Below are 13,949 nucleotides of genomic sequence, written 5' to 3' on the forward strand. Positions count from 1 at the left end.
CTTTTAATTTTTGAAGGTGTCCTAACGCAGAACTGAACCAAGTCTTCAAAGGAATAAAATGAGGTGCGGAGGTGAAGTTTTTCGCAAAAGGTATTGTTTCTTTAGCCCCTCTTCGGCACACACGTCCAACTCTTGGCCCCCCCCTCCTTCCTTCCTTGAGCACACAGGACCTGCTTGTCTCAGTGGATGGCAAATGGGGGGGGGCTGAAGAAAACTGCATCCTATGCAAGGCGTTCCTATGGACCTGGACTTCACTGGACGCTCACCAGGGCGGAAGGAAGCAGAACACAAGCGAGAGAGAGAGGCAAGGGGCCAATTGAGTGCGCTAACATTCCCCTTTAATAACCCGACACACTAGAAGTACAGTGGCTTTATTTTGGCCAGGGGCTCGCAGGAGTCACTGGAGAGGCAGAGAGTGTTCGTTGCTGGGCAGGCCCTGGTGGACACAGTTGGGAGACAGCGCTGCCCCCCATTACATTTTTACTACTACTATTATTATTAGCACTGGTTGTTTTGGTTGTGGTTTTTTTTTTATTTTTCCTTAAAAACCAGACACACAAGTGAGTTGATTCTAAAAGGAATATTCCAGGCCTGACCCAGCCTCCCCAGAGCCACGGCACCTGGGGCAGGATGGAGATGGCTCAACACCCCCTCTCAGCCTCCCAGACTCACCCAGCCCTCGAGAGCCTCCCCTGTGTAATAAATAGTTACGCTCGGAAGCCGTGGTGCCCAGCAAGGGAGGAGGAAAGGAGAGGCAAATGGCCTGCGGATCATGCAGTGCAGTTATACCACACTGCAGGCAGGGGGTACCAGAGCACAGAGGGAGCCTTCTGTTCTTAGCAGCAAAACCACAGCCCCCAGAAAGGCAAACGGGCACCATCGTGGGGTCCTGCACACCCAGCCCCATGGGGCAGGTGGCTACCCCAATGCAGTGGGGCATGGCAGAGAAGCAGCAGTAACCTCACCCCTCGCCCCGCAGCAGCACACAGGGAGAGTGGCGAGAAAGGTACGAGGGTTTAGTGAGGCGGCAGCTGCTGGGGCCCCAGGATGGCAGTTGGGGGGGGGGGAGGAAGGCGGGCAGGTGGGGCGAGGAAGCGGGGAAAGGAGGATGGAGGGGGCCTCCTGCCAATTTCTGACTCCTGTGCCCCCCTTGGTGGCTGAAGGCAGCGGTGTTGGCAGAGTCCCTTAGGAGAGCTGGAAGGGAGATGAAGGGGCATGGGGAGGGCAGGTTTGTGCCCGGAGCCGGTCAGTTCTATTTGAGGCAGCGTTCAAAGTAGGTGGAGCCAATGTAGCCGCCCCGCATGGAGCGCTGGACGTTCTGCTCAAACAGGCGTCTGTTGTTCTGGAGGACTTCAGCAGCCTCTTTGTTCAGGGGGTCTTCAGGGTTTGGCTCCTGTGGGGAGGGAGGAAAAGCTCTATTATTAAATGCCAAAGAGATTTGCAGCACCTTCAAAGACATGGACTTGTTATGGCACAAGCTTTCATGGAGCAGAGTCCACTTCGTCAGATGCAAGATTAAATGCCAACCCACATTCCTGTTCTGTTACCTGTTCACAGAGCTGCCTGGGGCTCACTCAACTCCCCCCCCCCCCCAAATCACAAATCCCAATTTCCATACTGGAGTGCAGATGCCTTACTCTGATGTTCTAGAGCAGGGGTGGAGAATCTCTTTGAGCAGGCAGGGTGAATCCAAAAGCAGCCATCCTTACATAGGCCACTTTTAACGGGTGGGAAAAGCAGCCATCCCTACGTGGGCCACTTTTAAGGGGTGGGCAAGTCCATCCAGCTGTCAGTCACCAGTCAAATGACATCAGGCGGACCAGTATTTGCCAGGAAGAAGCAGGGCTTGCACTTGAATACTGAATGTGAACCACACCCAAGTCCCATTGCAAAGAAACAACAGGGAGTGTGCTCTAAGCCATGCACTCCCAATTGTTGCTTGTCAGATGAACTTGCATTTGGCAGTGTTTAAATTCAGAGCTGAACTAAAGTCCCGCTCTTGGCAGTGATCAGCTCCACTTAGGAATTCCTACTGGGAGCTCCCAAATGGAGCTTATCTCAGCAGAGCTAACTTTCAGTGCTGAATTCAAAAGGCACCAAGCACAAACCATGGTGGCAATGTAGAAAAGCAGGAGTGCAATCGAAGGCTCCTGGTTGTTCCTTTGCAGACAAGCTTTAGCTACCCAACAGTTAATGCCACTCAACTTCAGGTGGATATGGCTGAGGAAAAGCAATCTCTGAAGTGGAATTAGGGACCCTGGAGCACCTAGTCCGGCACAGGGGCTGGAGATTCCCCTTGCCTGTTCTAGGAATAGCAAGATGGGCTTCGGGGAAGACAGCTGGAGAAGTGAAAGATAAACATTGAAGCTAAGGCACATTTAAGATTGGTGGGCTAAAACAAGAACTGGGATCATCGCTGCTTTTAGTATATTTATTCCCACAGAATTGGAACTAGCTAAAAAGGTAGCATTGAACTCCTGCATTGAGGGGCAAGAAGATCAATTGGTTGGCAGATCAATCCAGACCCAAGAGTAGGCCCACCTACAAAGAAAAACCATGCAAGTTTAATAGCAGGGTTTCACTACATGCTCTACAGCAAGTCAAACCCTGATTGATATTTTATTAACATCATCTGCACACCATTTTCATCAGTGTGGCTGATTCCCAACTTAACCTGAAGGATTCCATGTCCTCAAGCAATTTCCCTCCAATACAAAGGAAAATGAAGGCATTCCCTAAAACCATGCCTTGGATAAGCAGCTAGAAAAGACACAGCAACAGCTCTAGCAGCCTATAGAGAACTCAGCATAATCAAGTGGCAAAAGCCCTTCCCATGCCACCATTTACAACTTGATCCAATCAACTGCACAAACAGTCCCCTGGGTTCTGTCTCTAGTGAATCACATGAAGTGGCCTTCAGTTTCAGTGATGAGAAGAGGCTTCCAACCTCTGGGTTTGCATTGCTGTAGGGGCTCGGGTTCTCTTGTTATTATAGCAAGCCTCCTCCTTTTCCTTTTCCTTCCCCTCCCCATCAAACAGAGAGAACATTTAAGGCTATCCTAATGTAGCATCGTCTTCCAGCATCACCTCTTGCACTTAGCAGGGAGGGAAATACAAAAGGAGTGCGGCAAAGTAAGTCCACAGAAGCCTCTGAAAGGCTTCATGCAAGGAACTTGGGGGGGGGGGGGAATACATCAGCAAGCCTACAGAAATAGCATAATAACCTCTAGCAAACTCAGCAATGATCAGAAATGTAGGAACCGATGTGTTTCCCCATTACGTTGGCACTTTGCCTCCTGACCTCATGAAAGCACTCACAGGGATGGTTTCCAGGAGAGGCTTGAATCTGCCTAGAAACAGCCCACACCACCTGAGAGCTGCCAGCCTCTCACCATGAATCTGTCTCCTAGGAGACAGTGTGCTACACCCTCTTCCTCTACACTCTTTGGACACAAGGTCAACCAAGGCTTTTAGAACTACCAGGGCACATGACCTCAAATGTTCCTCTGCCTCTCACCCTGCCAATGAGAGTTGTAACCGAATTAACTGGGTCAGTTTCAGCTTCCCCATTCCCTGAAGCAAATAGGCTCCAAGCCTATTTGAGGAAAAAAAATGATCACCACTCTCCAATTCAGCTCCAAAAGCACATAATAGACAAAAAAGCATGGCAAGTCTGAGTTGGGAGTTATGAGACATTATGGTATATCATTTTGCTTTCTGACAACTATGCTGGGAGGGACCATGACAACAAGATCTACAGTTGTCAGAAGGGTTGAGAGACACAACCCAGAGGAACAGCAGCACCAGCTGTATTGCAAATCCACGCAAATCAGGCTGTATTAAAAATGATTTAATTGCCTTAAAACGGCAAAAACTTTTTAAATCAGAGTTTTTAAAAAGTTATATTAAGCACCCCTTTAAAATAACCTGGTTTTTCAGAATACAATAGAATAAATATTGATGTAATACAAACAGGTCTTTTAAAGCTGGATCCCCAATTAAAAGCAATGAATTAAAGCTTAATTTTCTATGTAAAATTATAATCCAAGAGCAAAAAATGTGGGTACCTTGCAGACCAGCATTACAGGGCTCATTGCTCCTGGAATGTATTTATTGTATGAACGGTGAGTATTTATAGACTTTCTGCCCAGTAACTACCACCTACTGCATACGGAAAGTTGGTGGTACTTGGTCACCAGGGAAGTAATTTGTGTGTCCTTACACATATACAGAAAGCTAAACAAAACTATTTAATTTTATGAACTGTCCCTGATTTAAGGAGAAACTGAAATTCTGTGTATACTTACCTAGGAGAAAACCCTATTAAGATAGCAAGACTTGCATTTTAGTAAACATGCACATGACTGCACTAATAGATTTTGTAGTGGAAAATGCATCAGAGGGTGGATGACGAGAGGTTTCCAGATTATGCTCCTGGGGCTTCATCTTATTACAAACAGGTATTTTTTCACTGTTACAACCACATATTAATATGCATAACTGTTTAGGAAATAAATGTATTAGGAAGCTAAAACAAGATTTCAGTCAGTACTCTTCAACCATAGGTTCCCAGATGTTACTGAACTACAACTCTTATTTTTCGTCATTGGCGAAAATGGTTGGGGAATATGGGAGCTGCAGTCCACTGACATGTGGTGACACAAGGATGAAGAACACTGGTTTACGTCAAGCTACCCTGGATCAGAGGCTGTCAGAACGCTTCTTTGCCAAATCTGTCAAGTACACTGCTGTGCAAAGGCAAATCCCCATCTCAAGCTATTCTTGAAGGCTGACAGACAGCACAATACACACATCCTACCCAAGCACAACTATATAAAGCCAAAACTGCCTTTACCTTATGCACACCCTGTCTCACACTAACACCCACAGAATCATCAAGCCAGTGCTGCATTTCTTCTACCTTCTGTGCCGTGTGTCTCCCATTCCTACACCCACACTTTCTGCTCAGGCTCAAGTGAGGAAAGACACGTTTCTTTCTGCGTTTTCTACTTTCAACTTCACGTATACTCACCAAGAAGAGATACTGCAGGCCATAAATTATAGAGTTTATTGTTAGTACAGGCTTCCAGTCCTCTCTGTGTGTGAGAGAGAAAAAAGTGAGTAGGGAAAGGAAAACCTCCCAAAAGGAGTAGTAACAGCAGAATGAAATGTAGGGTAGGATTAAGGATTTATTTATTTTTTTTATTTTATCTTAAGTCAAGTCATATTGAAATGCATTTTGTATAAGGCAAACAACAAATGTCATAAATAATAAGATCACTGTGTGACACTGCACCAAACAGGATGAAGAAGAAATTTCCCTAAGAACCAGGACATTGTTTAAAATCTTCTATTACCGAAACACATTTGAATAAAATTCTTAAACCCCATAAAAAATAGCCCAAGAACAGGCCTCAGTACTGTCAAGCTGGTTCCGAACTTTTACTCTCCTTGGTTCTCATTTGTTTGTTCACATCAATGTAGTTTTATCAAAGTCCAGCAAATCAACTGGTTATTATTATTATGAAGGCAAAAGCAGGAAATGTTACTGATGACCCAAAATGAAATAATGTTTTCATATCCAATTGAAAAATAAGTTAGGATAATCAACAGGGAGACATAGTGACGTGATGATGCTTGGCATACATGGTTACTTTATAATTTTAGAGAAGTTCACCGACAGCTGCAAAAAAACAATATATAGAAGTGAATGCAATATAGGGCTTAGGACAGCAGAGCAGCCTCTGTACCTGAGGATATTTAGGCAGACATTGCCTTCTAGGTCTATGTTGGGATGATACACCATGGTCTCACACTTCACCTTGGGTGGGTCATGTGGGTACCCTTGTCCCACCTGCAAATGAAATAAAAGAAAAATAATGAGCTGTTGGCCTCCTTGGGTTTATTATAAGACATTCCATAATGCACAGCAAAACCTTAAGATTACCAGTCACAAAATCCTGGACACACATAAGCCAACAAACTAATTTCCTAACATGGTATCTTATCTTCATACACTCTAGGTTTTGCAACCTGTTTGCCCTAGGTCACAGGGTGTGGAACCTGCAAGACTCCTTATCTTGTTAAGACTACAACTCCCATCAGACCTATCCACAATGCCCAATGGTGAGGAACAATGTGAAGTGTAGTCCAGCAATATTTGCTGAGTGATAGGTTCCCCACCTCTCCTCTAGGAAGTTTGCCCCAAAGACATGCAAATAGTTGTACAGTGGTGCCTCGCAAGACGAAAAGAATCCGTTCCGCGATTCTCTTCGTCTAGCGTTTTTTTCGTCTTGCGAAGCAAGCCCATTGACAGCTTAGCGGATTAGCGCTATTAGCGGCTTATCAGCTTAGCGGATAAGCAGATAAGCGGCTTAGCGGCTTAGAAAAAGGGGGGGGGGGGGAGGAAAAAAAAGTCGGAAAAACTCACAAGACATTTCGTCTTGCGAAGCAAGCCCATAGGAAATTCGTTTTGCGAAGCGCCTCCAGAACGGAAAACCCTTTCGTCTAGCGGGTTTTTCGTCTTGCGAGGCATTCGTCTTGCAGGGCACCACTGTACCTTGGAAGTCAAACAGAATCCATTCTGGAAGTCCGTTCAACTTCCAAAACATTTGGAAACCAAAGTGCAGCTTCTGATGGGCTGCAGGAAGCTCTGTGGGAGCACTGTCGGACGTTCGGCTTCCAAAAATAGTTCGCCAACTGGAACACTCACTTGCGGGTTTGCGGCGTTCAGGAGCCAAAAATTTCGAGAACTAAGCTGTTTGAAAACCAAGGTATGACTGTAATCAAGTCATTCCTTGAAGCACTTAATGCACCATCTTCTATTAGAAATCTCTGGCATCTCTTATTCATGTGCGCAGTGAAACGCTGGTTCCAGAAGCAAACAGGTGCTTTTATAGAATGCCTTTCAGATAGTAATTGTGTATTTTTATTTTGTCAATTGCCTGGGGAATATGACTCGAGGATCATATAAATTAACACTTTAAAGTAAATAAAAACAAGGAAACTGCTGTGACTGAGTTGCTGAAACGGTGAGATCCAGATCTTTGTGAGTGGCAACACTTACTGGGAGAAAAGGTGAAGGGAAGAAGCCCAACATGCTCTCAAGATACAGGGATCTATGTCTGTTTTAAATTAGGTTGAGAGAAATACTTCCAATGTCTTCAGGAAAGAAACAGCTTTAAAATCAAATTTGATAGCTTGATAGAAGAGGGCACCACCTTGGTGAAAGATTTTATTGTGGATTAAGCTTTAAGACCCAATGGGCTATATACAGAATATGTTGTTGGGACATGGATTGGGGAGACCCAGGAACAATCCCTCAATCAACCAAGCAGCTCCATGGGTGCCTTATGATGAGTAACCAGCACCCAGCCAGGCCTATCCCACATGGCTGTTACAATAATCAAACAGCAGGTGAGGGAGGAAGAAGAACCATGCATAACACCCTGAAGGGTGGGATAAAAATATAATTACGGCCAACATTTATGCATCAAGCCCAACTGACAAAGGAAGGGAAATCTTGGGGCCCACTCACAATTACAAACACCCTCACTACATTTCTATAAACTTTCCAAAGTTCTTCCCATTAATGCTGCCTTTAAATAGCCGTAATTAAAGCTAATTTTAATTGTTTACATTTCATACTTTTGTCACTTTCCCCCTCTAGTCAAGAAAGATGAATAATTAGCAGAGAAACCCTTCACCATGGCTGGCAGCCCCTTTCCTAACTCCTCTACATCCTCATCAGAACTCCTAATTTCTACTGACAGCTCTGGCTCATTGGGCAAGTACATTTTAAGAATTGCCAAGACAGCGCAGAGGCCTAAACAGCACCGAGTTTCTTTCCTCTTTCACCTCCAAGTTCAAAACAAGCCAGGTTCCTTGCCAAGCTACACACCCAACATTTTTCTTCATTTGAATCATTTAGCCCAGCTGCTGCTGGGCTTTCACAGAAATGGCCCTGACATGGAGAGAGAAGATCCACCTTGAGCACTTTTTACTGGAAAGGCAGGGTTAAAAAAAATAAAACTTCTAACAAAAAAATAAATAAATAGAGAGGGTCAGAGCTGTACAGGAAACATTTCAGCTACCCTTTTGTTTTGATTCATTAGTAGCCTGTGTGCTCACTGATCTTCTCAGAACTAGGTGTTTTTTAAAGTGAAACGGAAAGTTTAAATGAAAGCAAAGATTGCAGGGTTGCCGGGTTCTGAGCAATGGAATGTGCACCCCAGATAGATTAACTCAAGACCAATGGGGCTAAACACTAGGTGCTATGAGATACCCCAATTTGGAAGCAGGTATGTTTTAAAGTGAGAAGAACTTCCTAGATCACTTTTTTAAAAATCTGGTTTATAAACCTCATGTTTCGAGGGGCTGGCAAGTTTGAAAACAAAAAACAATGTTTACTAGATGATCAGAACCAGGGCAGCCTTTCCCTTCCATGTTTTCAGATCGCAACTTCCATCAGCCCCAGACAGCATGGCCAATGGTCAGGGATGATGCAAGCTGTAGTCCAAAACATTCGAATGGGCAGCAGGCAGAACAAGAGAATTCCCACAAGGGCTCCTCACTCCAGCCCATTCCTTGGCTAAAGTCACTTCAAACTCTAAAATATATATATATATATTTAAGTTTGGTAAAAGCAAAAACAGTAAAAAACAAACAAGCAGCCCCAAAATCCCAAACAATGCATGTAGCTGCGGAATTTATTCTACACAAAGAAGTAGAATTTCTTCAATTTATAAATCATTCAGCAACCATGTCTTCAAGCACAGACAATCCCCAGTTTGAGATTCTCTAAGTAGGAAGTCTTATATCAGGCAACAGCCCATTTAGGACATGCCTTCAATCCCTCCCCAATCATTCTCCCTTGGTGGTTGTTTTTTTTTGGGGGGGGTGTTTATTTATTTTAAAAAAGGTCTCTCTTTCCCATCAAATGGTTTTCCCTGAACCAGGCAGCTTTGAAGCAGAAAAATAAGGACAAACCCTGTCCTGCTGCCCCACCCCATTCCCAGTCATGCCTGGATCTACGTTCATAAAATCAACCACATGGTTCTGCGTGTGCCCAAGAAAGCTCAGGTACTCCCAGAAGTAAAGTCAGATTTGGGGGTTGGGGATACACCCAAGGAAGCACACAGTCACATTGTACCTCACAATGAACCAATCTATTACTTCCTCTCCTTTCCTGCCCCCTCTGCCCCAATTATTAGTACTTTTACTCATCTACATGGCTGTTGACACAATATATAGCCTCTTATAACTAGCCCGAGTAAAAAAGGGTGGCTAAAATGCAGTGAAAAGCAGGCAGCTTGATAGTGTGCCAAGACAAACTCCTACAACCAAACGTATACCTCCACCACACCACCCCGTTAAAAGCCTGGGGCTTGGACAAGAGAAAACAGGGAGGTTACTTACTTTAAAACTGAAAACGAATTTCCCACCTTTATAGAAGCCCTGCAAGGCAAAAATTTAAACATTTTAAGCAATTTTGGCTCCATATAAAAGAGAACAAGATTCACCTTTTTGGGTGGGGGAAGGCAGGTTAATGATAAAACATTTTAATCAACTCTAGAATCCCTCATCCAAACAGTCAAAATTGAATGTGTACAGCAAGGTGATTAATGCTTCATAAATCTCTGCACTTTTGCAAACCCAGTATTCTGGATGTACAGCTAATTTTCCCAAACCAGAAAACAAAATGGTAAACTAGTTGGGAAAACAGGCATGGGTGGAAATTCTGATGCGCTAAAATGTGTTTATGTGCACAGAAGATCAGAAGAGAGACTTTGAACCATAGTAGAAGGACTGTGTTTAGCAGAGGTGCTTTTTCTCTATTTTCCACCATCTACCAACACTTATCAGTATCTTTGACTGCAAAAACCCCTTTGTCTGAAAATGCAAACAAAGATTCTCAGGTTTTTAAGTTGAGGCTTTCAGTAATGGCCAGCACCAATCATCACAGATTACTACTTATTGTGCCACCCCAGCAGGGCTCCAACTTTCAGTGCTTGCTTCAGATGGTGGAAGGCAACAATGAATGGTGACTCACGGCCCCAGTTTTTGAAACAGTAAATATACACAAGGCAGCTTCCTCCTGTAATTTTCACAAAAACATGAAAACCGAATGTGCGCCTATGTGACACCCACTCTGAGGAACCCCAGGCCTTGTTCGTTTGCCATATCACCATGAGGAAAAGGTACATTCAGAAAGAAGTTTCCTGAAATGAAGTGCTATCAACAGCCATCTCAAAATAAGAATCAATCCAAAAATGTTCCATGTACCTAGTTTATCATATCAGCCAATACTTGAAATCTGTGCAAATCAAATGCCAGATTTGATGGTCTGTGGCCCAAAGTCAGTTACACATAATTAATCTCCTTCTTTCATCTCACAGCTCACACTTTAACCCGCCACATGCAGGGTTACAATGCCAAACACACAGGTAGAGAAAAACACCACTGTCTGAAGGTTTAGTACACCTGTGCTCAAATAAACCACTGCCCAAGATAAGAGAGAACTGCAGCCAGAGTATGTGTATGTAGTTGAAATTGCAAGCAGTACTGCCTGAAAAAAATGCTCATATGAACATGCTACGGAATAGAAGGGAATATGGCCAATTAGTTCTGGTTGCATGAATTAGCTAAACCAGGAGACTTGAGTACACTTGAGTACAGCAAAGACCTAGGACAGGAAAATAAAGATGCACCTTGATCATCAAGTGTATAAAACATGCTGAACTCCTCTTTAGGGACAGCATGCCAAGACAGATAAAGAATAAGCACTACAAAATGCTAAGGTATGGTTAATCTTACCTCTCTTGCTGATAAAATATATATTGCACTAATATGGATGTATTAAAACATTTTATCCTTTCTTTTTGACCTAGCAGGTCTCCAAGGTGGCTCAATGTGAAAAATTAAACAATCAAAACACACAATCAACTACAAGACATGAAAAACAAGGTAACAAACAGCAAATTAAATAAGCAGTAGAAACTTAAGTAATTCCTTGCAGACATTAGCAGATATAACAGGATTCTAGAGATCTTGGCTTTAAATTGAAGAATGAGGAGCAAAGGGGCAGAGAAGGAACCTTCCCACAGGGTAGAGGTGGTTAACCAGTGGCCTTTCAGTTTTTGTCAGACTACAACTTCCATCATCCCTGGCCACAATGATGGAAGTTTTAATCCATCACCCTCTGGAGAACCATAAGTTAATCACCCCTGCTGGAGAGCATTCCCACAGCCAAGACTCTTCTGGATCCTAGACAGCCTAGGGATCCTGGACAGTGCTTCTGAAAAAGATCTTTTAAAGTGTGGGTAGCTTCATGTGATATTGTTGGACTTTTGTATTCTGGATCAAGGAAGCTAACTTGTGCCTCCGAAATTTGTAAGATGTCAAAGTGAAATTAAAATAAAATAAAATACCCACTTACTTGGCATGCATTTTGTACCTGATATTTTAAGTTTTGGGAGCATCTCAATTATTTTACCTAGAAGTAACAAGCTGGCAGGCACAGAGGCTGGGCAGGTAGATTACAGCCTCCATGGTATGGAATGAGGATAAAAGGTATAGGTAAGAAAGAGGTTAAGATAGATTTAAAAATAGGAAACGTGAGAGAGTTCTATGGGGGAGGGAAGGATGGAACATCCCTGATCACTGGTGTCACTTAAGACACAGTCCTTAAGCAATTCAAAATGCCACCACAGCCCCGACTAGAAACATTTTTAAAAAGTAAAATAATCACAGAAATCTAAAGTTCAACAATAGATTCCTTGCACAGGTTTCTTACACAGGCAGAATAAAAAGAAAAACAGCCAGATCTTAGAATTCTGTCAACCTCATGGTGGTGGATATCATCTCCTGTCAACTGATGCAAGACTCCTCCCTGCTTTAGCTGTACCTTAGAATTGTGCTATTATGCAATGGAGTTTCCTGGCACACCCACCAGGCCTTTCTATGGTGACAAATAGAATGGCAAGCCCCAGCAGAGTGGTCTGGCTACATGACTCCTCTCTCTACCACTTACCTCATCAGGGCAGATAACTAGCTTGAAGTTGAGGAGGTCATCCTGGTCTGAAAAGTCTATTTCGCATGTTTTCGGCAAATTCAATTCATTAATATCTGGGAGGAAAAGCAGAAGTGGTCAGTTGCAGGGACAGACTACTTCACGAGACTGGTGCAGGCCAAAACCAAAATAAACCTCCCACTTTTTAAATCAAAATCTATTCCTATCCCTTGTTTCCCAGTGGCCTTGCAAGCTTTGTGATTTGCTGAAATGAGGTGCCATTTCATTTTTTAAAAAATTAGAAAAAGGGGGCACAGACATGCCATCAGCTCCCTGGTCACAAGTCAGGAACAAAAGGAAATGCTTCCATCTGAATACAAGTCCATGCTAGCATGTTGGAAATAGAGATCTATGGAACCGTACGCAAAAATTAAAGAGAGCGACGGGTGTGCATGTACAAGAGCTGGCAACTACCTATGAGTAATCAAACACGGAAGGGGACCTGAAGATTTGTTTCATTTCTCACTCTAAGACAAAACAGGGGAAAGAGCTTATTTTAAGAACTATATACTTAGTTCTCTGTTAGATGGGGCTTCAAATTCTTGCTCAGCCATTAAGCTCCCTAAAGATGGCCTCTATAAAGTCTATTTGAAGTCATAGATTTGCCATAGGGGTAAAAATGTGAAGACACAATGGGTGCCACCCTGAGTTCCCTGGAGAAAGACAGGATAGAAGAAAAAGCAGTAATACATAAGTAAATATATAGTCTGAGCAAGGGCCCCAGGACTCAAACGAACACGAGACCACCTTGGGCATGAAACAGTGCTTTGGCGTCATCAGCCAAAGAGGCACTGCTCATCCAACACTTCCTCAGGCTTGAATTTCAGAATTCCAACCCGGAGTATGTACCCCAACATCCACAGTCACTTAAAATAATGGGCACTCTCCAGTTCCAAGTTTCACCTCTGCCACTCCCTTAGGCAGCATTTATCGTAGTTTGCACAGTGGGGGTACAGATGCTCTAAAAACAACGATAAAGAGGCATTTGGAAAGCCCACCCAGTTCTGCAACGCTAGTCATACTGTCCTACCAATAAAGCAAGTGAGCACCTCTTTATCAGCAGTGCATAAACTATTTTAGCTTCTTTTCCCCCCAAATTGCAAGCCCCTCATATCCCCAGGAGAGAGGGGCACCGTCCTCTTTAAACATTATTCTCACTTGCTGTGTGCACAGAGGCCACGTAGTAGGACCGATCTACAGCCCAGAGTGCCTATTATTATGCGTGTTTGAGTGATGGGGAGCACAAGGTACTTTCCCCCCCTTTTCCTTCCTTCCTTTCCCCCCTCCCCAACCTTTCTGGATGCGGAGCTGCGCGGCGGAGGCTTTCTTGCTGGAGCCCTTGGTGCCGCCGGCCGATTCCTCCTCCTTCTTCTGCTGCTTTAACGAGAAAAGCTTGATCATCCTGACTGGCTTGGCTGGCTGGCGGCGGCGGCGGCGGCGTAGGGATGGCTGGCTGGTCTCTCGCCCTTCCGGCCGGGGCCTCTCCCACCCGGCTACCGAGGCCCGGCCTGGCCCGTCTTGTGGGGGGTGAGAGGGAGGGGAGGGAGGGAGGGAGGGAGGGACGAGGGGGGAGGAGAGAGGGAAGAGGGGGGCGCCGGCGGCGGCGGCGGCGGAGGAAGCGACTCCCAAGGCCTGGCCTGGTCTGGCCCGCCGGGGTCGGCCGAGGGACGGGGCGGCCGGGGCGGGGACGGAGGGGGGGAGAGAAGGAGGGAGCGGGGCAGGGAGAGGAGAAAGAGCGAGGGGGAGAAAAGAGAAGGAAGGAGCGAAGGGGCCAAGAACCCGGGGCCGCCCCGCCTCAGAGCGCCGCCGCTTTTCCCTACTGCGGGCTCTGTTCGTGCGTGAGTGTGCGAGTGTGTCGGACGGCAACGGACAGCCCCCT

General features: G+C 44.9%; 1 protein-coding gene across 1 annotated transcript; it reads right to left on the reverse strand.

Annotated features, from left to right (window-relative positions):
• Positions 1–316: 316 nt before the first annotated feature.
• Positions 317–13,631, reverse strand: UBE2M (ubiquitin conjugating enzyme E2 M). Its single transcript, XM_081836856.1, has 6 exons — positions 13,363–13,631; positions 12,032–12,126; positions 9,418–9,456; positions 5,751–5,854; positions 5,033–5,096; positions 317–1,393 (listed from the first exon to the last, which is right to left on the reverse strand). The coding sequence occupies exons 1-6, from the start codon at positions 13,469–13,471 to the stop codon at positions 1,253–1,255; spliced, it is 552 nt and encodes a 183-aa protein (XP_081692982.1). The 5' UTR covers positions 13,472–13,631; the 3' UTR covers positions 317–1,252.
• Positions 13,632–13,949: the final 318 nt, after the last annotated feature.

This window comes from Podarcis erhardii (genome assembly GCF_964252035.2).
Source record: "Podarcis erhardii genome assembly, chromosome: 13".
Lineage (NCBI taxonomy): Eukaryota > Metazoa > Chordata > Lepidosauria > Squamata > Lacertidae > Podarcis > Podarcis erhardii.

Bases quoted from the DNA above. Each gene is read 5' to 3' on its own strand.
- UBE2M (XM_081836856.1), bottom strand. From the start codon at position 13,471: ATGATCAAGCTTTTCTCGTTAAAGCAGCAGAAGAAGGAGGAGGAATCG. The intron at 9,457-12,031 runs GTAAGTGGTAGA...TTTGCCTTGCAG, and splicing joins TAGTTATCTGCCCTGATGAG to GGCTTCTATAAAGGTGGGAA. The intron at 1,394-5,032 runs GTGAGTATACGT...CCCTCCCCACAG, and splicing joins GCCTGCAGTATCTCTTCTTG to GAGCCAAACCCTGAAGACCC.